General features: G+C 34.1%; 1 protein-coding gene across 12 annotated transcripts in view; it reads right to left on the minus strand.

The window, feature by feature from the left end:
• Positions 1-365: 365 nt before the first annotated feature.
• ZMYM2 (zinc finger MYM-type containing 2) overlaps positions 366-26,047 on the minus strand; it is a 112,872-nt gene continuing 87,190 nt past the window's right edge. For all 12 annotated transcript variants that reach the window (XM_058276346.2, XM_058276347.1, XM_071208189.1 and 9 more), the window contains 11 exons: positions 25,030-25,159; positions 23,644-23,759; positions 22,886-23,057; positions 19,956-20,081; positions 19,090-19,184; positions 17,602-17,770; positions 17,244-17,395; positions 4,224-4,338; positions 3,473-3,724; positions 3,034-3,154; positions 366-1,248 (listed from right to left, as the gene is read on the minus strand). In XM_058276346.2, the coding sequence (XP_058132329.1) occupies positions 1,056-1,248; positions 3,034-3,154; positions 3,473-3,724; positions 4,224-4,338; positions 17,244-17,395; positions 17,602-17,770; positions 19,090-19,184; positions 19,956-20,081; positions 22,886-23,057; positions 23,644-23,759; positions 25,030-25,159 (1,641 nt within the window). In that variant the 3' untranslated portion in view covers positions 366-1,055. The remainder of the gene's footprint in view (positions 1,249-3,033; positions 3,155-3,472; positions 3,725-4,223; positions 4,339-17,243; positions 17,396-17,601; positions 17,771-19,089; positions 19,185-19,955; positions 20,082-22,885; positions 23,058-23,643; positions 23,760-25,029; positions 25,160-26,047) is intronic.

Consider the following 26,047-nt stretch of genomic DNA (forward strand, 5'->3'; position numbering starts at 1 on the left):
CATTTCTAAAAATAATTTTAGGTATGAATGAGTTACATTTGGGGGTAGGCACAAGAATTCGAGTAAAACTGGTAAAGTTTTAGGAGTAATACTAAGGTAATATTGCAGCATGATCCATATCGCTAAGAGCAAAAAATAAAAAACAAAAATCAATAAAACAAAACAAAATAAAATCTTTATAAATGAAGGCGATTTTGGATACTTATGGATGACAGAGAAAATAAGAGAAAATTTTATACTTTCATCAGACATTTTTACAAAGAAAATGTCTTGATGATCATGTTTTCAACTTATAGTCGATCTTTATATATATATATATATATATACATTTATTTATCAGGGTGATGCAGAAAGCCACAAATGAGAAAAGGACACTAAGGTTTTAATATGGGAACAAAAAGTGTTTTCACCAGTATAGATTCACATTACAGTACACCAATATTGACAGCATTCTCTTGTCTATTTTTGGTACAGAAGATGTTATCTCTCTACATAATCTTGTAAGGCTTCAATAACTAAAACATAAAACAAAACAACTCCCCCCCCAAAAAATTAAAAACAAAACAAAACAAAAACCAAAAAACCCAACCTATTAGTTTACAGTTTATTTTTAAAATTCTGAAAGACACTGCAAGTTCTAAACTTTTAGTAGTGCTACCTATACACAACCATCTGGTTAAGAACCCAGTAAAAGAGCCACCCTTCAAGGAAGCTTTGCAACAGTAGAGTTGTGCAATATGGATGTTTCTTACTACAAGAAAAAAAATTACACATGGCACATTCTCATTCATATTTTGTAATGTAAAAAGTTACAAACATACCTAATCAAATAAATAATAAAAAAAAGAATTTGAATGTATTTGTTAAGTATCCTAAACTACATAAAATAATGGCAACTTTCACTCACAGATTATTTACATGGCAATACCCAGTATGGGTACAATGCTACAAAACTCAAAACAGATGAAGTAAACTTGAAATGTTTCCCATAATAAAGATCTAGCAGCATGACTATCTAATGCTGTTTATCCCGAATGCTTCTGAAATGTATCTTTTTAGTCTGTGTCTTCATCCAGTTCATAATTGTCTTTATCATAAATATCTTTTACTAAAAGAACCCGTACAAGCATATTTTCCAAGGTGTTTCGGTCCAGTGAAGTAGATGTGTACCAGACAGGGCTATCTGTAGAACTAGAGCACTCTGGTTGCAAATAAAAAACATCCATTCTTTGATTAAGATTCTGTGGACTTTGGGGGATAGGAAGAGAGAAAAAAAGAAAGTCAATTTCAAAGCACATACACCAATTTCTCACTACTTTTCTTCTTTCAATAATAATTCTGATCCACTAGTCACACTATGTAGCTAAAACTACCTGCCTCACTGCCTACATTACATATTCTGTCATTAAAATATTTTGAAAGTTAATTTCTATGAGTAAAGGATTACTTTCCTATCATAATTTTAAAAAAGATTTCTTTATATTCCCACCCCCCACCCTACTGTCTGCTCTTTGTGTCCATTCACTGTGTGTTCTTCTGTGTCTGCTTGTATTCTCATTAGGTGGCTCCAAGAACCGATCCTGGGACCTTCCAGAGTGGGAGAGAGGCAATCATTCTCTTGTGCCACCGCAGCTCCCTGGTCTGCTGCATCTCTTATTATCTCTTTTCTGTGTCTCTTTTTTGTTGCATCATCTTGCTGTGCCAGCTCTCTGCGTGGGCCAGCTCTTCTGTGCGGGGCAGCACTCCTGAGAGGGGCAGTACTCTGTGCAGGCCAGCACTCCGCATGGGTCAGCTCGCATTCCAGAAGGCCCTGGGCATCGAACCCTGGACCTCTTATATGGTAGACGGTGGCCCAATTGCTTGAGCCACATACGCTTCCCTCCCTATCATAATTTAAACTCTGTATTTCAATGAAATTAAGACACCATCATTTATAAGACACACACTATTTTAATCATATTAAAGGTTACCTCTAAGTAAAACAATGCCAATTATAACTTCAAGATGCCTCAACTTTAAGATGCACCTCAATTTCAGAGATAATGAAATATGAAAATGTCTTTGAATTGATGAAATGGTAGTGCATAATTTTAAAAACACCAAGATAATATCGAGAAAGGAATTTCTAGCTCATAAATCATTACTACCACTGGAAGACTCTGACAATATTGCAGTCAACAAAACTACCCCAAACCATAGTCAGAAATATTACTATCATACTATAGGCAATATTATTGTTTTTCTAGGTTATTCAGGGCTATCTTAAGGACATACTGTAATTTATAAAACTGCTTAGATAAGGAAGTACATTCTGAATGCATACTAACCTTTTCAAAGTTAGAAATGCTTAATTAAGATAATGGATGAGAATAAAATAATCGATGGCTAAACATTTCATAGGTTAAAAAATTTTTTTAAATGCCTATTGGTTTTAGAGTGGGGAAAACAGCAATGGTATAGTTGAAAAGCCCTTTCATAAAGGGTTATTGTCATTCATTACTTCATTCTCATTTTAACCCATTTATCCTACCTTCCAAAATAACTTTACACCAGAGATTGGCAACCTGTTTATGTAAAAAATTTTTTACTGAAACAAAGACATGCCATTCATTAAAAAATATAGTATGGGTGCTTTCCGCCTACAAGAGCATAACTGAGTAGTTACAATATAGACTCAACAGTTCACAAAGCCTAAATATTTACTATCTGACCCTTAACAAAAACACTTTCCACTCCTACTCTATTCAGTCACAGAATTGCAGTAATATAAAGATGACAGCTGTAGTAATTTCATTGTAGAGAGTAACTTAACATATACTTGATTTGAAATTATTAAGTATAAACTGGGTATTTTATAAAAATGGGAATAAAAAAGTTATAACTAGAATTTTTTAAAAGTTTAACTTCGCATCTAAGAAGAGAGAGAATTCTAAAATGGGAGCGGTGAGAAAATATCACTTCTTGGTAGTGTAAAATTTAAATTAACCAACTTACACTGCTATGTTAAAAAAATTAAATTTCATTAACGCTTACCTTTTAGACAAGTAGCATTCAAACATTTTCACAGGACATCTAGAAGGATTGGCTGTGTTTTCAATTTGTTCAAATACTGGCTCATCATCTTCATGTTTTCTTTTTCCAGCAGTAATTTTATCTTAAAAAATCAAAATTAAATAAACCTCTTAAGATCAGTTTTGAAGCAAGATAGCACTATTCACTCATAGTGTCTGTTAGACCAAAGAAGGGAATAAGTGTGTTTCAGAGTTCTAATTCTAATAGGAATCAGGACTTATGGTAGGTAATTCATAATTTTTCAAACAAAATGAACTGAGAGGTTTTTAAGAAGCAAGAGGTTGTCTTATTATAGTTTATGAAAATGACAATAATAGGTTCTTAACAAGAGACACAGGTAGTCTAGTAAGGTTTGAAAATCCTTGCCAAAGATAATCCCAAAATAAAAATGTTACACTACCTTCATTATCTGTTCCACATAAGGAAGACACTTGGTATCTAAGACATGCTTTGTTTTCCATTGTTAAAGGATTTTTTTTCCAGTGCCTAAACACAGTGCCAAAGGAAAGTCTTAAGTGTTGTTCCACCGTTTTCAGGCCAAAATATTTAGTGTTAAAGTAGAAAAGAGTGTTCAGAAGAGCTACTGGAGAGTGCGATCCTAGTTGTTTTATCCTCCAGAGATAATCTTCTTCAACTCGAGAGAATATTGACCCTTAAAGAAAAAGAAATATTTAAAAAGGATTATAATAAAATATTTTTCATTTAAACATCTAGAAATAGATCTCTCTGGAATAATGAACTGGTTTCTTAAGTGTTCCAAAGGAGATTCTGGTATAAATTTCTCTTACATCACTGTTTTAGATAAATAACGAAAATTAAGTGTATGGGAATGGAAACTACCCATCTTTTCAAGAATTTTACTTTATGATTTAAATACTTTCCTGACCACTGTCTGCTTGCCCTACTGAAGAGCAGAAGCAAAGCAGGTCACATTTCTTACAGAATTCTTCATCAATAACAGCACTCTAAAAATACGCTACTCTATTTTCTCATTATTTTTACCATACTTTCTGTAAAAAATTAAAAGTCCATTATGCAGTTAGCAATACCTATACTTGTTTTTCTTAATTATACACGCCATTTAAATTATTTTGTGCACCATATATTTGCAGGTAAAATACCATAAATAAGTCACAATAAAAGAGTATTACCATCTGGAAGTATGCTTGGTTGCCAACTTCTAAGTATTTTATTCAATTCTTGCTCAAATGTCTGATATCCTGGATCAATAAATATGTTGTCTTTTCGATTACTACCACACAAATACTACAAATAAAGAAATAAAAACAGCTAATTATAAAACAGTGAATATACTAGTTGGACTCTGTATTTCTCACATCTGTATTTCTCACAGAAAAATAAGCAACAAAGTCTATTAATTGTATCTGTCTTCTCCCCCCCCAAAAGAAGAAAAAAGAAAACCTTTTCTAATAAGGCTGTATAAAATCTAAAAAAAGCATACTTATAACAGATGAGAAATTACTAGCTTTTACCTGTAAGACTAGAAATCATAAAGAATCATAAATTATCAATAAACCTGTTGCTTAAGAAACTCAAAAGTGAAAATACACACACATCCAAGAATCTAGAATTTAAGAACTGGATAAGAATCTTCAGTCTGTCAGAAACAGAATATATGTGAAAGCACATCATATGATTTGTAATTAGTAGTGCTAACATATGCGTATGATGGTTTGTTTTTTGGAGTAATGAAAATGATCTAATATTGATTGAAGTGACGAATGCACAACTCAGTGATTATACCAAATGCCACTGGATTGTTTATTTTAGATAAACTGCATGTTTTATGAACAACAAGACATAATAGACTGGGTTAAGGGAAAAATATACCAAACTTAAGATACATTCTATAGTGAGTAGTAATACTTTGACCATACTCTTGCATAATTTGTTTCAAATGTTTCACACAATGCAAGGTTGTGGGGTGATGTATGGGGCCTGTATGTTATGCATGTTTGTTTTGTAAGTTTACAACTTTTACTATATACTTCTGTTTATGTATATTCATGCATGAATGACAGACTTCAATAAATTGTTTTTAAAATGAAAACAACAACAACAACAAAACCCAGAATATCTGGCTCTAGTATTCTTCATATAGTATAAGGAGAAAAAATTAAATGGTAATTAAACTATTATGGTAAGGATGGGAGGAAATGCTACCCTGTGGTTATTTGAGGTTCACTTCCAGTAACCATGATTTGGTTAGGCTAATTTTTTTTCCTTATTGCCTCTCTATATGCTTACTTTTCCACCTGTGTGCCAGTACAAATTTATGATTCCCATAAACTTACCTTAAATCTTAACAGTGAGAGCTGTTAAGGAAAGATTTAAACACTTAAAAGTTTGCAATACCACCTCCAGTAGGGTTTTAAAATAATGTAAAGGTAAAAAAATAATGTAAAAAGTAAAATGAATGACATATACAACGGGAGGAAAAAATTGGGAATATACTGTTGTAAGGTTCTTACACTACATGAGAAGTATAACAATGTTATTTGAAGATGTACACTGTAAATCACAGGCAACCACAATACTCAAGTATAAAAAATAAGCCAATAAAATGGAATAAAAAAAAATACTCAAACCAAAAAAGGAAGGGAAAAAAAGACCAGAAACAAAAAAAATAAGACAGATTTTAATCCAACAATATCAGTAATTACACTAATATAAAAGGTCTAAATCAGAGGTCACAAAGTGTAGTCCTTGATCCAAATCTGGCCCACAGCCTATTTTTGTAAGCAAGGTTTTACTTATGAAAAAGTAAAACTGATGATACCCAATCATTTATATATTATCTATGGCTGCTTTCAGGCTACACTGGCAGAGGTGAGTAATTGGGCAACACTGACACCAATAGGCCTGCAAAGCCTAAGACATTTACTCTCCAGCCTTCTATAGAAAAAGGTTTGCTGAAATCTGATCTATACACACCTTAATTAAAAGACATATTGTCAGAATGGATTTAAAAAGTATATTATTTGCAAGATAGCAGCAAGATAGCAAATAATATGGGTTTCTTGAAGACAGCAAACAATATGCTATCTTCAAGAAATCCACTTTAAATACAGACATAGGCATATTAAAAGTCAAATTATGGAGAAGCTGTTTTGGCTCAGTGGTTGAGCACCAGTTTCCAATATATGAGGTCCAGGGTTTAATCCTCAGCCCCAGTAGCACAAACAAACAAAAAAAAAGTAAAAGGATGGAAAAAGACATATAATCCATATACTAATCAAAAATGGATTAGCATTATTTGAGTTGATCTAAGTAGATTATTCCTATTAGTCAGAGAGAACATCAGCCAGCATAATTCCAAAATCGTAGATAAAAAACTCAGTTTTAACTAAAGCTTTTCAAATACAATGACAGATAAACTGATAAAATACTGACTATCAATGGTGTGAAAATGACAGGTAACTCTCCTACTTAGGGCTTATTCAGATGGCAGGATTTCTAAATAGGAAAAATCTCGTTTCCTAAACTATCTGGAGACATCCAACATTATGATTTTATCATTGATTGGTTAAAATACATTATCATGAGTCAACACAAATAATCTTTTAAAGTAAATAATTTTAAAAACAGGGTTCTCTAGATTTTTAAAAATCTAAACTTGTTTAGTATTTATATAATCACAACACTGAGATTCCCATGCTGAGAACAGCAATTTATATTTTTTGTTCTTACCAGAAAGCAATGTGCATAATAGAAAACGAGGGAAATGAGCTTGAAATAACTTTCGGCTGTAGGGAAGCAGACTTGGCCCAATGCATAGGGCATTCGCCTACCAAATGGGAGGTCCGCGGTTCAAACCCCAGGCGTCCTGACCCATGCGGAGGTGGCCCACGCGCAGCTCTGATGCACACAAGGAGTGCCCTGCCACACAGGGGTGTTCCCCACGTAGGGGAGCCCCACACACAAGGAGTGTGCCCCATAAGGAGAGGTGCCCAGTACGAGAAAGTTAGTTCAGCCTGCCCAGGAGTGGCGCCACACACACGGAGAGCTGACACAGCAAGATGATGCAACCAAAAAAAAAACAAAAACAAAAACTCAGCTGTTAATCTAGGACCAAGGGAAAAATAATGTCTATGTATATTCAGAACTAAAAATTACTAAGCTTTCAGCTCAGCTCTACTAAAAGCAGTTCCTAAGTGAAGTGCCAACACTTAGTCCATCCTAAAAAGGCTTCTCCAAGCAAACCAAGATAAATTAAATGATCTGCTGCCCCTGAGAAGGCCCTTTTTTCGTTACACAAGGAATTTCGGATATGCAAAAACAAGCTTTATTATTATTATAGAATGAGAAGCAATACCATATTACTGTTGTTTTCCATTAAAGGCAGTCTCCACTTACATACATTCAATCTATACAAATTCAGCTGTCCTATCACAAAAGCCCTTGCAACCACTGGGTGCCCTTCACAAGAAAAGACAATGTTTAAGAGAGCAGGAGCAAAGGCAAAAGAGAAGCTGTTAACGTACTGTGGGAACTTAGAGAAAGGAACCCTAAAGAAATCTATCTATTGGTACAGTCTTATCTGAACAATTTTAATGAAAAACTCCTAAAATGGGAAGCAGATGTGGCTCAAGCCTTTGGGCGCCCGCCTACCACATGGGAGGTCCTGGGTTCAGTTCCAGATGCCTCCTAAAAAGGATGAGCAAGTCAGTGAGCTGACACAAAGGACTGGAACTGTAAGCTGCCACAACAAGATGTTACAACTGAGGAGACACAAGGAGAGACACAACAAGCAGGGAGTGGATGTGGCTCAAGTGATTGTTTACCTCCCTCCCACTTTTGAGGTCCTGGGTTTAGTTCCCGGTGCCTCCAGAAAAAAAAAGAGGAGATGGCACGGAGAGCAGATGAGCACAAACAATGAGGGGGTGGACGAAATAAACAACTCTTTTTTGTAAAAAAGTCTTCAATTATAGAACTATTTGAATTAATACTGTCTTTTAAAAATAAATGCCATTGTATTACTTAGTGGTTTCTCTTTTTAACTTAGATTTCTTTGGGATTGCATAAAAGAACGAGATATCACTAGATAATTTTGGAGCTACTGTACAGCGCAGCAATGAATAATATACTAAAATATAATGCAAACTACCTATATAATTTTAAATATTCTAGTAGCTACATAGATTTCTTTGGGATTGCATAAAAGAATGAGATATCACTAGATAATTTTGGAACTACTGTACAGAGCAGCAATGAATAATATACTAAAATATAATCAAACTACCTGTATAATTTTAAATATTCTAGTAGCTACATTAAAAAGCAAAAAGAGGTGTAATTTACTATAACTTGATACATCCAAAATTTCAGCATATAATCAAATAAAAGTTTTTAATTATAATTTATATTCTTTTCAAAAAGAAGTTTTTCAAATCTGGTATATGTTTCATACTTAGAACAATTCTCATTTAGGATGGTCATGATCAAGAGTGATGTATTCTTATATTAAAAATGCTTTGAAGGGCAAAAAGAGAACACAGAAATTTACAATAGTCACTTAAAAGTCCCATAAAGGGAAATATGTATTGTCAAAAAATGTTTCGGAGAATTTTTTTTCTAAAGAAGAAACCTATTATGGCAAATTCACAGAGTCAGAAACTAGAATACAGCGGCCAAAGTGGGAGCAGGAAATGGGGAGTTAATGTTTAATTGGTACAGAATTTCTGTTTGGGATGGTGGAAAGTTTTGGTAGCAGATGGTGGTGATGCTAAGAACACTGGAGAGGGATCGTTTCTCTCCCAGGAAAAATTGCTAGACAGGAGGAGACTGGTCTGGATGGCTGCTCTTGGGCTCAGGACACCAGGGAAAGGCAAGACACCACCCAGAAGACAAAACGGCAAAGGAAAAGTCTCAGCTGGCTGAAAAATCCATTGAGTAAAGCTGCAAAAAGAGCAGTGGGCGCCGATCTCCCCCACCTTACAGACTGAGGGGGTTGCAGGTGTCCTCTTCCCTAAGAAAAGGAATAGGGAGGGATACAGGCCACAGCAAATTCAAATTTTGGCCAGTGAACTTGGTCTGCTGCACTGAAGGGTATCACACACTCCAGGCCTGGTGGGGCCATAACATTGTTTGGACTGAAAGCCTGCAGGGAGCTAAAGATAATTTGTCTTCTCAAATACCCTTCCTACTCTTTCACAGGCTGATTGCTGAGGAGGCAGAGGGAGGGAGGGTGCAGCAGGCAAAGGGAGAACAGCTTCTGAGAAAGTCTGTGAGACTTGGCTAGCCCGGAAGACACTTCTTATGCATCACCCACTGGCTGAGTTAAACTGAATGCATTTCCCCCAACCACCTGGGGATTGGGAGGACTGCCAAAGAGTGCCATCTGCTGGCCAGACCAGAAATGTGCAGGGAAAGGGGTAAATAAATGAATAAATGAGGCAAAGCAGGTGCCTTTACAACCCCCTCTGCAAGGTGCCTGGAAACTGGGCTGCACCCAGATTACTGGGTCCTTAGATCTGGTTTGAGCAGTTAAACAAGGGCAACCCTAAATATCTAGAACGAGTCCAAGGGTCAAGGGACGGTGGTAGCACACATCTACAGTAAACTCCTAGGCAAGAGAGAAATTGAGTATCAGAGTAAACTCAGCATCGGAATCAGATACCCAGACATCAGCAAAAAATTACAAGCCATACTAAGAAAAAGGAAGATATGACTCAGGCAAAGGAACAAATCAAAGCTCCAGGCAAGACAAAGGACTTGAAATAGCTAATCAATAAGGTTCATACAAATCTCCTAAATCAAATCATGGCACTGAAGGACAGCATGGCTAAAGAAATAACAGACATTAAGATGACACTGGATGCATATAAAGAAAAATTTGAAATCTGGAATAGAAAAATAACAGCACTAATGGGAATGAAAGACACAAGAAGTGAGAAAATACGAGGCACACGAGCAGATTTGAAATCATGGAAGAAATCAGCAACGGAGAGGAAAGAACAAAGGAATCTGAAAAGAGAATAAATATAAAAAATTGAGCAGGGGGCTCAGGGAATTTCAAATGATAGCACAAAGCACATCAACATACATGTTATGCGAGTTCCAGCAAGAAAAGAGAAGGGAAAATGGAGCAGAAAAAGTAGTTGAGGAACTAATGGCCAAAAATTTCTCAACTCCCATGAAAAAGATAAATATACATGTACAGGAAGCCCAGTACATTCCAATTAAAATTAATTGAAACAGACCTACCCAAGACACATAATATTCAGAACGCTAAATGCCAAAGATAAACAGAAAATTATGAAAGTAGCAAGGGAAAGCAAAATATCACCTAAAAAGGATGTCCAATAAGACTTAGTGCGGGGAACAGATGTGGCTCAAGAGGCTCAAAGTCTGCTTCCCACATGGAAGGTCCCAAGTTCAGTTCCTGGTGCCTACTAAAAGCCAAAAAAACCAACAACACACACAATCAACAAATAAATAAACGATAAAACCAACTCAGGGGAGCAGATGTGGCTTAGTGGTTGAGGGCCAGGTTCCACTTATGAGGTCCCACGTTCAATCCCTGACCCCAGTACCAAAAAAAAACAACACAAACTTAGTGTAGATTTCTCTTCAGAAACCATCGAGGTGAGTAGGCAGTGGCATGATATAATTAAGGTACTGAAACATTAAAACTTGCCAGCTAAGAATTTTTTATCCAACAAAACTGTTCTCCAAATATAACAGTGTGCTTAATATATGCACAGATAAACAGAAACCAAGAGTTTGTAAACAAGAATCCAGCTCTGCAGAAACACTAAAGGTAGTTCTGCAGCCAGAAAAGAGGAAGGAGACAGGCTTGGAGGACAATGTAGAAGTGAAGACTATCAGAAAGGGTAACCAAAAAGGTAAAAAGATAGAAAAAATACAGATATGACAAATGAAACTCAAGGATGAAATGGCTGAAGTAATACCTTTACAGTAATAACATGGAATGTTAATTAATTAAACTCCCCAAACAAAAGACAGAGGCTGACAGAATGCATAAGTAAACATAAGCCATCCATATGCTATCTTACCTTGGACCCAAGATGCAAACAGACTGAAAGTGAAAAATTAGAAAAAGATATTTCACAAACACAGAACTAAAAGAGAGTAGGGATAGCTATACTGTCAGACAAAACAGACTTTAAATGCAAAAAAGTAATAAGAGATGCAAAAGGCCTTATGTAGTGGTAAAAGGGACAATCTACCAGGAAGGAGTAAGATGCAATAAATATCTATGCACCTTACCAGGGTACCCCAAAATACATGAGGAAAACTCTGGCAAAACTGAAAGGAGAAACAGATGTGTCTACTATAATAGTTGGAGACTTCAATACGCCACTCATGTTTCACATATTTCAGTTAGAAAAACTAAACAGGAGATCAAGAAGGAAACAGAGAACTTAAAACACTATGATAAATGAGCTGGATATGACAGATTCAGAACACTGCACCCCAGATCAGTAGGTTATACATTCTTTTCAGGTGTTCATGGGTCTTTCTCCAGGATAGGCAACATGTTCGGCCAAAAAACAACTCTCAATAAATTTAAAAAGACTGAAAATATACAAAACACCCTCTCTCTGATCATAATGAAACAAAGGTGAAACTCAGTAATAGGTGGGAAAGGGGGAAATATGTAAATATATGGAGACTAAACAACACAATCCTGAACAATCACTGGGTCAAAGAATAAATTGCAAGAGACAAATGAAAATGAGAAGAGAACTTACCACAATTCATGGGATATAGGGAAGACAGTGCTGAGAGTGAAATTTATAGCCCTAAATGCCTATATACAAAAATAACAGCTAAAATCAATGATCTAACTTAACAACTGGAGATACTAGAAAAAGAACAGCAAACCATTCCCAAAAAGCAAACAGAAAGAAACAACAAAGAAAGATTAGAGAAGAAATGAATGAAGCTGAGAAAAAAAACAACAACAATAAAAATGAACAAACCCAAAAGTTGGTTCTTTGAGAAAATCAGGAACATCAACAAACCCTTAGCAAGAGTAACAAAGAAAAAAGAGAAGATGCAAATAAATAAAATCAGGAATCAAAGACTGACCCCACAGAAATAAAAAGGCTCATAAAAGGATTTTATGAGAAACTATATGCCAACAAACAAGACAACCGAGAAGAAATGGACAAACTCATAGAAATGAACAAACAACCTACAATGACAGTACAAGAAATACAAGAACTCAACAAACCAGTCACAAGTAAAGAGATTGAATGAGTCACCCAAAATCTTTCAACAAAGAAATGTCCAGGACCAGATGGCTTCCCAAATCATTTCTATCAAACATTTTAAGAATTAATACCAATCCTGTTTATACTCTTACAAAAAAAAACCTGGAAAGTAGGGAAAATTACCCAAGACATTTTATGAAGTCAACATCACCCTAATACCAAAGCCAGATAAAAAGAAAATTACAGACCAACCTCTCTAATGAACACAGATGCAAAATTTTTCAACAAAATAATTGCAAATCAAATCTAGCAGCATATTAAAAGATTATACATCACAATCCAGTAGTTTTTATTCCTGTTATGGAAGGGTGGTCCAATATAAGAAAACCAATTAGCCTAATATACCACATTAACAAATCAAAGGGAAAAAATCATATGATCACCTCGACTGATGCAGAAAAGGCATTTGACAAAATCCAGAAAGTTTAAGATAATAAAGGGCATATATGATAATCCCAAAGCAAACATCATACTTAATGGGGAGAGGTTGAAAGCTTTCCCTCTAAAATCAGGAACAAAACAAGAATGCCCACTGTCACCACTGTTATTCAACACTGCGCTAAAAGTTTTAGCTAGAGTAATTAGGCACGAAAAACAAACAAAAAGGCATCCACACTGAAATAGAGGAAGTAAACTCTCATCATTCACATATGATATGATCTTATATTTAGAAAATCCTGAAATAGAACATTGTGAATTATAGATTTGAATGTGGTTAAATGTGAAAATTTTAGGTTGTATATGTTACTATAATAAAAAAAAATTTAAAACCACAGGACTGTGCAACACAGTGAACCATAATGTAAACTATGGGCTAGACTTAATAGTACAATTATAATAATATTCTTTCACTTGTAACAAACGTACTACACTAATGTCAAGTGTTAATGAGGACGGGGAGTAATATGGGAACTCTCATTTTCTACATTGTTTTTCTGTAAACTTATAACTTTCCTAATAAAAATAAATAAAAAAATAAGAAAGATACCTAATAAGTGTAAAAATAAATATAATGATTTATAAAACTCAAAGAAATGTGGGGAATATAAGAAATTCATAATTTGAAGTCTGATATATTTAAGAGTGAGTCTCTTAAAATTGCTTGTATTATTAAATGTATCTGTTAAAAGCTTGACTAAAAACAATATAAAGTAACCCAGAATTAGTGTGGCTATATATATCTGTAGTTCTGCACAATAAATTCAGAGATAATATTCTAGCCTTCAGTTGCCTAACATCAGGGGAAAAAAAATCAAGTGTGATAGAAATATTTGAAACCTTTTCAAGTTTTTACTCTGTATAAAAGGTGAAGTTTAAAAATCTTATTAAGGAATATAGCCCATTGGGATACGACTCCTACTTACTGCACTGATACCACAATCCTACCCCACCCAGTCCCCCCTTATTAACCCCCGTTTTCTCCACCTCACTTTTTACATTCCAGCCATGCCAACCAGTTCCTGGAAAACTGTGCCCTTGTATAAACTGTGCTCTCTCTCTCTCTCTTTCTTTTCTCTAGGAATACCATTGTCCCTTCCTCCTCCTTTCTGCCTTGTCAATGTCTATATAAACTTCAAGACTGAATTCAAAAGATCTTCTTCACGGTTATATTTCCTCAGTCATCCTTATGTAGAAACTGACTAGTCCCACTTCCCTACCACCAACAAACCATGAGTTTAGCACTGTTTACTAGTTGTCTTAAATGACAGAATATACCATATTAATAGAATAAAGGAGAAAAACTATGTAATCATCAATAGATGTAGAAAAGGAATTTGGCAATAGGCATTACCTAATATTTGTAATAAAAACTCTCAGTAACAAAATTAAAAATAAAAAAAACAGTCTCAGGGTGAGCGGATGTGGCTCAAGTAGCTGGGCACCTGCCTTCCACATGGGAGGTCCTAGGTTCAACCACTACTGGCCTTACACACACACACACACACACACAAAACAAAGAGCTAACAACAAACAGAAAACAAGCAATGAGCAAAAATAATGAGCCAACTGATGTGGGAGCCATGGGGGGTGGGGGGTGGAGAGGGGCAGTCTTAGTCAACCAGGAATAGAAGGGAATTTCCTCAACCTAATAACTGAAAACTACAAAAAATTCTATAGATATATCGTAATAAATGGTGAAAAGCTGAATGCCTTCTCCCTAAGATTGGAAACAAGGAAAGGGATTCTTCTGCTCTTGCTACTGCCATTTGACACTATAGAAAGGAGAGGTCCTAACAAATGGAATAAGGTTCAAAAAAAAAAAGGGGGGGGGCATGCAGATTGGAAAGAAAGAAGTAAACTATCTTTATAAATGTCATATCTATCTATCTATCTATCTATCTATCTATCTATCTATCTATCTATCTATCTATCTAAAGAAAATCATATGCCAGGGTCCTCAGGATGAAGGAATAAAATATGTATTAGAGTAGGAATAAAAAAAAGACAATCATAACTTTTTTTTTTAAAAACCCACCTCCTAGATCTATTAGTGAATTGTTAAAGAATACAAAATGAATATTCAAAAATCAAGTGTATTCTTATATGCTAGCAAAGCCAGAAGAAAGAGAAGAACAAAAAGTATCTAACGTTAGGAAAGTAAATTAGGCAAAACAGATGGTAGGGCAAAAAATGACTATTTTATTGCTAGCATTACAGTACTCTATAACTTACAAAGTTTTATTATATGGGTACTAGTTTTCAAGCTTTTTTTTTTTAATGTAATTTCATACAGAACTCCAAAACATAACAAAAGGGTAGAGTTGGATTAAAATAAGTCAATCACCCTTCTTCTTGATGAGTTAACTCTACAGAATACTAGTGAATCCTACAGAACACTTTAATGTGGTTGTTCTAGATAATAAAAATAGCTAAGATGAAGATATAAACATTCAATTTACAAAATTATTCCACCTTAAATACCCCTCCACACAAAAATCTAAAGTAGTGGAAAAGTGTATATACAGGTTTATTGTATAAAATGCACATTACCCAATTCAGTAAGTGTCTACCACATAAACAGCATGGTACGAGACAGTAAAGAATAAGACCCAGCTCCTGTTTGCTCAAAAGGCAATTTACATGTAATAAAATACTTATATGAAACCTGAAAGCTGAAATTATTCATATATACATGGTATAGTCCTTATAAATTAAGCCAAAACTTTCTCATTACTAAGGTATAGTGAAAAGGAAAAGGGAAAAACGCACACACAGGGCTACAAACCCCCTAATCAAAACTACAAGATGCTTTTGAATTCATACCGTTTTGGATTTAACATAAGAAATACAGACCATATACATACAGGACATATACACAGTTACATATTATTCCTAGAGCATCTTGAGGAAATAACTTCTACTTGTTTAGAAGCAATAAGTCTATACTGAATTCTATAGTTAATATTCTATGGATGAATAGCAACAAAGTATAATAAAGAATAAATACAATGGTTTTAAACTCTTCGAGTCGGGTTTTGCCATCAACAATGTTTTATTGAAAGGATAAAAAGAGATTATTGTTTCAGGAGATTTTATATTCTTGCATGGTGGACATGTATCACCACCTAAGCATGAGTCTCCAAATGCATGTACGTCTATCAAAGAAGAACAAGAAAAGAAAACAAAACCTACTGTATCACTTCTAGGTTACTACTGCAAAATGTGATTGCTCTTGTACACATGGCAATTTAGGGCCATGCACTTTAGCTCCCCACCACCATTTACAAAATCTCTGACAAGATTTTTATTGTGAAAAGAAAGTGAATAAAATACAAGACAACTGTAGTTTTCTTTAATAATTTATTTCATTATATAACATCTGTCAGCAGCATAACATTTTATTTTAAAATCATCCTGTATCATCTACTACATTTAAGAAACACATAGGATGTGAAGCTGGCATCCTTTATGACCTTTGGGCCATACTTATAGAATTTATTCCATATTAGAGGACATTAACTAAAATCATTTTCTTGTCTACTGTGGAAAACAGACTCATTCAAGATTCACAGACATGTGGCTAAAGATCATCTAAAACCCTTTAAAAATGATAACCTTTATGAGATTATTTCAAAGAAATACTGAAGTTATTTATATAGGTAAGACTTCTTGTCTGTTTACATGTAGATCATGCCTCATAATGTGAAATAGGATTTGTGTGTGTGTGTGTGTGTGTGAGAGAGAGAAACAGGATTTTGCAATTGGTCAGGATGAGGACATCACCCTGATTATCATCCACAGATTGTTCCCAGCAAACGTTCAGTTTTGTACCTCCAAGTAATATGAATTGAACAAAAAGTACAAGTTGAATGCAGCTAGTCATGAAGAAATACTTGCTAAAAAATACATTCACTCCTCAGCTCAAGCTAGTCATATACTTAGTCTTGGACAGGCTGGTTACACCCTACTTTTATGCATATTATCCCTGTTTCCATAACTCAGGATTCACGACCATTCCTTATACTTCCTCTTCTCTGTTATGCTGCCTACACTATTTTTATGCAAAGTATATAATATACTTTATATATAAACTTATTAATAAACTTGTTACAAAAAAATGAGTGAGTTTTGAGTAATCTGTCCCTAATCCTATTTTCCTCATAAATTCTCTTTGATTTTGCCATACAATTTTGGACACCTTGATAATTTTCAGGAACATCTATATTACCTGATAGCAGAAAAATATACAAAACAGCTAGGAAAATCCTTTATAATATCCAAGTATTTCCAAATAGATTAAATTTTTGTCTTTTTTAGTAAAATAAATAACTTTTTAGTAAGATAAATAACTATCTTCCAGAAAGCTACCTTTAATATTCTTGAAGTTACCTTGAATATTCTTTATAAGAACTACCTTAACCTCTTGTTATTAATATTATATTCTAAAGCAGCCACTAAATTACTAACCTCCTGTATTCCAAGACAAAGATAATAGATGCTGTCAGGTGCATAATTCTCTCCATTAGGTCGTCTGATCTCATTGACAAAATGAGCTAAACCATAATTAAGCTCAGCCGTTGTATGAGAGAGTAGATCCTCTTTTAACTTTACTGATTTAGCTAAAAAATAAAGAAAACATTGCTAATATTTAGTGTTCTTAAAGAAACTTTCTTTAGTTAATTTATTCCACAAAAGAATTGTGAAGTAAAATAAAACGCATTTTTAAACATCTTCCAGCTATATTTATATTTTTAAAATTAAAGGTAGTTAATAACAAAAACCTTGATTTTAAATAGGACTTAGGGAAAATTAAATTAAAACTTACGAGATTTTAGTTCATCTAATACGAGAAGATCTTCATCAAGTTGCCTCGTTTTGACCCAGTGTTTCCATGCATTTACACCATATGCATATTTGAAAGGAAAGCTGCATTCTGAGTTGTCAGAACTATCATCATGAGACTGGTATCCTGATACAGCTTTTCTCTTTGCTCCCTAAAAATAAAACCATGTGAAATATTTTTTGAAGCCATATTATTCCATTCCTTATGTAAACCATTTCTCAACTAAAAATTAAAGAGGAATATATATTTTTGCTTACAATTGGCTGGTATTCCTAAGCATGAACATAGTTAAAACATGTCCTGAAATGCAACTATGGAATGCCATACTACTGTATATATCATTTTGTACAATAAAAACTACTGAATTCTGCTGACAGAGTCACTGATGATGAGTAAAGACATTAAAAATTATTAATCTGAAATAAAAGAATTCTAATAATTATTGTAAGCGAGAAACTGAAGAATGTTTCAGTGACTCCCTTTCCTTCTCTTGATAGTACTGTTTGTAGTACAAACATTTTTTGGGTGTGTGTGTGTGTATACAAACCTTTTAAATTTTGATGAAGTTCAAAACTTATTTTTTTTTGTTTCTTGTGCTTTCGGTGTTGTATCCAAAAGACAAAATTGGGAAGCATAATCTTTCTGTTGGCATGCTTAATCTGATATAATCATCTATGTCCCTTAACCTCACTGATTAATCTCTTAAAAAGCAATAAATGGTTATAGCTCCCTAGAATATAGTCTCAACTCTTGTTAGAACTGAACTGATTTTTTTAGCAACTCTTTTCTATTTCAACTTTGTATCAAAAATAATTTTAAAGGAAAAACTAAGTGGCAAAAATATTCACTCTTCTTTGATGATATAACAACTTACTTAGAAATAAATTACTTCTTAAAATCTTTCACCTAGAAAATAAATTATCTTCCTACATTTTCAAGCACACCTGAACATTGCTATATCCTTATGAATATAGAGAGATTATTAAACAGAGATATTAGGGAAGTGGACATAGCTCAACTGATAAAAGCATTCGCCTACCATAAGGGTCCAGGTTTGATACTCAGAGCCTCCTGACCTGTGTGGTAAGCTGGCCCATGCGCAGAGCTTCCGCGTGTGAGGAGTGCCCTGCCACACAGGGGCGTCCCTCTGTAGGGTACCCCATGCACAAGGAGTGCGCCCTTCAAGGACAGCCACCCCACATGAAAAAAAAAAGCGCAGCCTGCCCAGGAGTGGTACCGCAAACGTGGAGAGCTGACACAGCAAGATGATGCAACAACAAATAAACAACATATTCTCGGTGCCGCCTAACAAGAATCAAGCTGACACAGAATAACACACAGTGAATAGACACAAGAGAACAGACAACAGGGGGGAAGGGGAGAGAAATAAATAAAATAAATCTTAAAAAAATAAAAAATAAAATAAACAGAGATATTAGGTGCCTGCAAGAATACTATTAAATTTTGTACTTTTTTTTTAGATCGAGGTCTGGGCTGTTCCTCATATTCTTCTCCAAAAACAGGTGGTAACAGAAATTCATTTTCCATATCAAGCTCCTCAGCAGCTGAAAATAAATTCAAAATACTTTTTATTTCAAATATAATAGTACAGAGCTTATGCAACATAAACATAAACACAGCCAACAAAGAAATCAACCATAGCATATAAACAAGCACAGGGACATGGGCTTATTAACATGCTAGGGTGGTTAGTAAATGATTTGCAGTCACTAACATGCTTTATGAGATCTGATAAACCCTATTCAAACTCTTGAAAATATGCATTAACAGACATCAGAAAAACAACTACCAAAACCTGAAATTCAAATAAATCTATATGATCTCAGTATAATCTGCTTTAATCTATTCAATCTTTTTAAAAAATCAAAATGTGTTAATATTCCACTCAATGTGCTCATTAGTCATTGACAGTTTAATAATGGAAAATGGAACAAATTTACTTTATCACAAAAGACCTGAAAATATTTTTTTCCTACAAGGTAATGTTAATTTTTAAGACTGTATCGATATTTTTAATTTAAAAAAAAGACACAAAACCCCTTTACTCTTCTTTATCTTCAGAACTTTCTACAACAAATCACTTTCAGAAAGTTTTCTTTAAGGCTACAAGAAATTCTTAAGTTCCTACAATTCAATCCTATGCCTCATTTCAGAAGTTAACTGTTGAGTTTGAGTAAAAATGAAAACAAGTATGAATACAGGCAATGACATGAACAGTAAAAGCATAATGATCATAACCACAGTTAAGATTCTATAACTAAATTCCATTATCACAGTTCACATTAAAAGAATAAAGTACTATCTTATTTGAGTACCTCTGGGAAAATCTATTTCAATATCCAAATCTGGTTCATATGGTACATCAGGCATGTTGGATTGTATCTCTGGGTCAGAGTTCTTCAAGAGATCTGAACCAATTACATCTGTTTCAATAATTACACCTGTAATCAATGCAAAAAATGATTATAAATCAAAACAGAGAACCCCAAATATTATCTCCACTTAATCTGGCCAAAGGAAGCCACCTAATTGTAAAGGTGAAATAAGAATACTTATAACTATTAACATCACAAAAGGAAAAGGTTTAACTACTTTTAAATGTAAACTACTTTAAATGTTATGATTAAAATTACATAATCATAAGTAATCAACACTTAATTCCTATAAATTTTGATTGGTTCCCTTCAAAAGTTAAAGAGTATACTCTGACAGTAAAATAACACTGATAGGTGAAATATTTTTATAAGCAAACTTTTGTCAGAAATACACTAATAGGGGTGGAAAACTGAAATTTTCAACGTTCCTTTTTAAATTTTCAACTGGGTTTCCCATATCATTCAATATATACTTATTTAAAACTGCCTTCTAATACTCTGATCAGTTACCTTCAAACTTTTAAATTGTAACCCACAGTTAAGAAATATATTTTATCTAGCACAGTACAATGTGATGGTAGATAGAACAGAAAGACAAAAATTAAACACACACACACAGTGAAAACAGAAGTTTCACAGAACAATACTTACCCTTTCTATGAGGGATTCACTCTGACATTTTTTTCCTGTTCCACTTCATTTAAAAAAAAAAATTAAAAATACTCGTCGCAATCTCCTAAATTCATACCACAACTCCCTAAGAGTGCTTCACAAATATTACCTCATACTGAAATACACAGAATATTATAGTGTGTTTATTATACTCTAGGATAAAGATTAGGCAGCTCATGACAGAACTAGAGCTTTGGGTGTCACCAGAGGACCAAGGGTAGGAATAATTTCACTCATCACGGTATATCATCTATCAAGCACTGCCAAATAGAAATTAGGATAAACCCTGGCTTAGATAATGTGAATTATTTTGTTAAATAAGCAAATAAAAAATAAATTAGAAATAGAGTTGGATCATTTCAAAGCCTTTTAAAAGTTCATTTTTAAAGTCTATTCTACTCCATTAACAAGATAAATTTCAAGTCAAATCATGTTACAATCAAAACTTAGCAACTTTATCAAAACTATTCCATCACCCCAAAGAGAAACTGTACCAATTAAGCATCAATTATTTTAAGAAACTCATCCAAAAAAATCAAGGATCCTTACAGCAACCCACACAATGGCCTCACATTACTGGGCAAAAATACCCTCACACTGGTCCAAATTGTACTCTTTCCTGGGCAGGAAAAATATGCCTCTGTGACTCTGCATGCTATCACAGTTAAGCAAAACAGCAGGGATTCTGTGGCTAATAAAGTGTGGGGAGAGATGCACGGTTACCAACATGCATGGGTATGTTGTCTAGTACTAGAGCCTTAAAGAAAATAGGGCATCTGTCTGGGTATTAAGAAATTCCCATCGGTGATTTCTCTGAAGCAATTCCTTCAGGAGAAGGTGTTTCCAGCCTATTAGTGTCCCCAGGGGTAAGGGTCTCCTCAAGTTCCTGATGTGGCCCAGGACCATCCTCTAAGTAATGGTGGTAAAAGTCAGTGCAGTATCATGTTCAAAGAAGCACTTTGACAATAACCAAGAGGTGGAAGCAACTCAATTGTCCCGAATGGATACATAAAATGTGGTGTATACATACAATGGAATATTACTCAGTCATAAAAAGGAACGAAGTACTGATACATGCCACAACATGGATGAGCCCTGAAGACATCATGTTGAGTGAAATACGCCAGACAAAAAAAGGACAATACTGTATGATTCCACTTATATTCACTATCTAGAATAGGGAAGTTCACCGGCAGAAAGTAAATCAGTGGTTACCAGAGGACAGGCAGTAGGTAATGGGGTCTTATTCCTTAATGGGTACAGACTTTCTGTTTGGTATGATGAAAAAATTTTGGTAATGGGTGGCAGTGATAATAGTACAACATTGTGAATATAATTAATACCAGTTAAATATATATTTGAATAACGTGACTAAAAGGGGACATTTATGGTTGTATATATATTGTCAGAATTAAAAAATTTTCAAACCATATAACTAACTGCACAACACAATGAACCCTAATATAAAGTATGGACTAGAGCAAACAGTATAATTATGATAGTACTGTTTAATCAATTGCAACAAAAGGCAACACATTAATGCAAAAGTGTTAATTAAAAGGGAAAACTGCATGTGAAGCAGGATATGTAAGAACTCTACTTTCTGGATGATTTTTCTGTAAACCTACAACTTCTATAATTAAAAAATATATATATGTATTATATAAATATCCTTATGTAGGTGTGTATACAGACAGATATCACTACACAGAAAGAGAAACAAATTGGAGGATTACACATCAAACTAAACTTTACTTGTCTCTAGAGGTTAGAGATAAGGAGTTTCACTTTTTATTTCATTTATTTTTGCAATGATTTTATTTTTACATTGTCTCATATTTTAAAAAGCAGAAAAATCAACATATATAAAAATGGAAAGATCCAAAGCAGTTTAATTTCTTCTGCAACAGCTATGCCATCCAGGCTCTGATTGAATTGTTTTGATAAAAAAGAATTAACAACAACAAACTTAGGGACTATACAAATTCCTGCCTGAAATGTCGCATGGAATATAAGAGGGTACTAAGCTAGATATAGTACAGAACTCTCGATATAAAATACATTTTCACTGCATTACTTCTCCTGTGACCATATCAAGTTGAAATATAATGATCTCCCCTGAAAAGGAGAGTAAAAATTACAGCATTTATTAAAAACAAATGCTATTCTATTTACACGTATAATATGGAATAGCTCACTGTTGATATTGGCAGTTTCTGTTTTTCCCTCATCTTCAACCATCATATCTGTCATTGTGAGCAGCTCTGAATCAAGAGGATCTGTTGAAACTTTGCTTTTTAGCTCCTCAATTGCTGCAGGGATCTTCTCACTGCTATCCAATGGGGCTGGCAGAAAAACAGGAACTGGTACCTAATTAATCGAAGTATTTATTGTTAGGATTGACTAAATATTAGAAGATACTTTCCCAATGAAAAATTATTCTGACATGTGGTCTACTTTGTAAAGCCACACTGGATAAAAGTGTTGGGAAGAACACTCATCAAAACAGGGAGAGTTCAAAATATAAGCAGCTACTTCTTCAAATAAAAGTTGAAAAAAGAATATTTGAGGAGGTTCTGTTCCCCAGGGGACCATAATAGATAAGCCCTGACACAGTGTCTTCGGTAGTACAGGTGATTTAGAATGAAGTAATGAAATGACAGTTTATATGAAACTCTGTGTTTCAGTTCTAACCCCTTTGGCTTCACAAATCTTTTTCTAAAATAAACCTAAGGATAAAACGCAAAATGCATAAAAGCCCAGATCTGTGAGACTTCACTCTTGAGGATGAATATAAACCTGATTAATGACAGTCAATACCAAGGAGATTCAAGAAAAACTGACTTATTAAATTAGTCCTGCTTTATTAGCTTCAGTAAAGTAACTGCAACAAAATTGTTTTCCCACCTATACTTGGTAAATCTCAAATTGAGAAATAATTCAATCTCTGACTTACAGGAACAGGAACTGTAGTAGGAACAGGAATATTCTGACTGTACATATGCATCGGCACTGGGATATACACAGGCACAGGAATAGGCACTGGAACATATTCTGTCTTCCAACTGTCATCTAAAAACAAAAAATAAATACATTTAAGGAACATTGTTTACTAGCACACATATAGGTACAATGCTAAACTAATTTGATAACAAAGGAAAAAATCTAAATGCCTTAGTACCCATTTGAAGCAAATTCCCAGGTTTCACAAGATTAGGTAACTTAAAAAATACTGGAAGAGAATCCTATCTATCTGCTCTATGGGATCAAAGCCTCCTCTCAATTGGAGGTAGAGTGGGCAACACCATTCCGGAATCCTCAGGACTGGGGACTCAATTAAGGACTAAAGTAGACTTATTGATATTCTACTATAGACTTATTGTGATTCTATAGCAATGTAAGACCTTATATCACTGATGTGGAGGCAGTGGCCACTGGAGGTTCTGAGGTAAGGGAGAGAGAAAGCAGGTATAATATGCAGGCATTTTCGGGATTTGGGAATTGTCCTGAATGACACTGCAACAACAGATACAAGCCATTATATATCTTGCCATAAGGTACAAAATTGTGCAGGACAGAGTATAAACTAAATGTAAACTATAATCCATGTTTAGTAGTAATGCTCCGAAATTTGTTCATCGATTGTAACAAATGTACCACACTAATGAAGGATGTTGTTAATGTGGAAAAATGCGGGAGGTGTGGGGAGCGGGTCATATGGGAATCCCCTCTATTTTTCATGTAGCATTTATGTAATCTAAGTATCTTTTAAAAATAAAAATAAAAAATATTTTTTAAAAAATGCTAGAAGCAGGAGCTGTTCTAATTTATAGGGAACACAAACAGAATTTGGGCTTTCTTTTTTTTTAATGCTTTAAAAACATTACCTAGTTGTAGACAATTCCATCACACTTCCCTCACCCCTGAAAAAAGCTTTATTTAATTAAATAGAATATAACTAACAAATTGTAAATATGATGAAAATATATATTTAAATTATTTCACCTCATTCTGACAAGGAAGGAAACAGCACTGTTATCTTTACTGATCAAACTTAGAGATGATTTTCTCAGAGGGAACACTATTTCAAGTGTAGTCTTAGTTCCAAAGAAATTTCTAATAAAGCATTTTTTCACTTTTGATTTAATTTGTATTCTGGACCTTTATCAGAAAATCTTGATTTATCTTAAATGATTTTAAGCAATATGCTCTATATCAAAATAATGCCTAAAATTACATAAGGGAAATCTAAACAAACAAATCTATTCTGAAGCCTGTTAGAGAAAAGCATGTATTTCATTAAGTGAGATATAACTATACAAGAAAATTTTCCTAAATTTACCTGTCTGGCAAGATTTGGTCTGCATGTGAGGTTTACAGTAAGTAGCTTTTGTCATAGTTAAAGGTTTGCAAAGAACTGCTTTGTTCTTCATTTCTTTGTTAGGTGTTGGAGAAGGGGGTGGTGCTGAACCCTATAGAGAAATAGAAAACATTTTATTTTTGCCTCTAATTTTTATTACTTCCCCCAATTAAATATCTGGGTTTCTAACACTTAAGAAGGGAACACAAATAAGTGGAAAATTACACTATTATTACCATGTATGCCATAGTCTTAATCTGGATGGAAGCATGTAAATCTATGGTAAATTCTGGCAAAATAGTGGTGACAACTTACTCTATAGCTTTGTGTCACCTTCAAAGTTAGTAGGAAAATATGAAAAAGCAATTCTCACTTTTAAGTATAGTCAAAGCTATGAACCTGAACTGAAGAAATAATTAGGATTATTTAAATTTATTTTTAAAGAAAAAAGGTTCTTGCAGTCATTTTAACCACCTGATACACTAGCTCCCTCTACTGGATAAACAGCTTATATGGTGCTAAATTTGAAATGGTAAGAAAATTATTACCAAATTTACCAAAAGTATTATCAAGCTTTAAATTGTGTATTCCCTCTGTCCTAGCACTTGCTATATTATACTCTTACCCTAAAGATACCAAAAACTGTTTCATACAATGTTAACTGCAGCATTATTTGTAATTGGAAAAAAAAGAAACATGAAATAATGTGAAGATATATCCATAAGGGATTATGGACAAGGAACATTCCATATTACCTATAGATATGGGGGGAAAGTAAGTATACAGAATAGTATTACTTGAATAAAGTACTTTTCAAAAAAATTTTGAGTGTTTTTACAAGACTGGAAGGGTTTTTACACACATGCGCGCACAAACACAAAACTATTAAGAGTGTGTTTCTCACTAATTACAAATAATGTATATGGCTAAGGGTGCTAGTTGTTGAACTTACAATGACTTCATTAGGATTTATCAAAACATTATCATCTATGAGAAACAG

The sequence above is a fragment of the Dasypus novemcinctus genome, chromosome 15 (assembly GCF_030445035.2).
Source record: "Dasypus novemcinctus isolate mDasNov1 chromosome 15, mDasNov1.1.hap2, whole genome shotgun sequence".
Taxonomy (NCBI): Eukaryota; Metazoa; Chordata; class Mammalia; order Cingulata; family Dasypodidae; genus Dasypus; species Dasypus novemcinctus.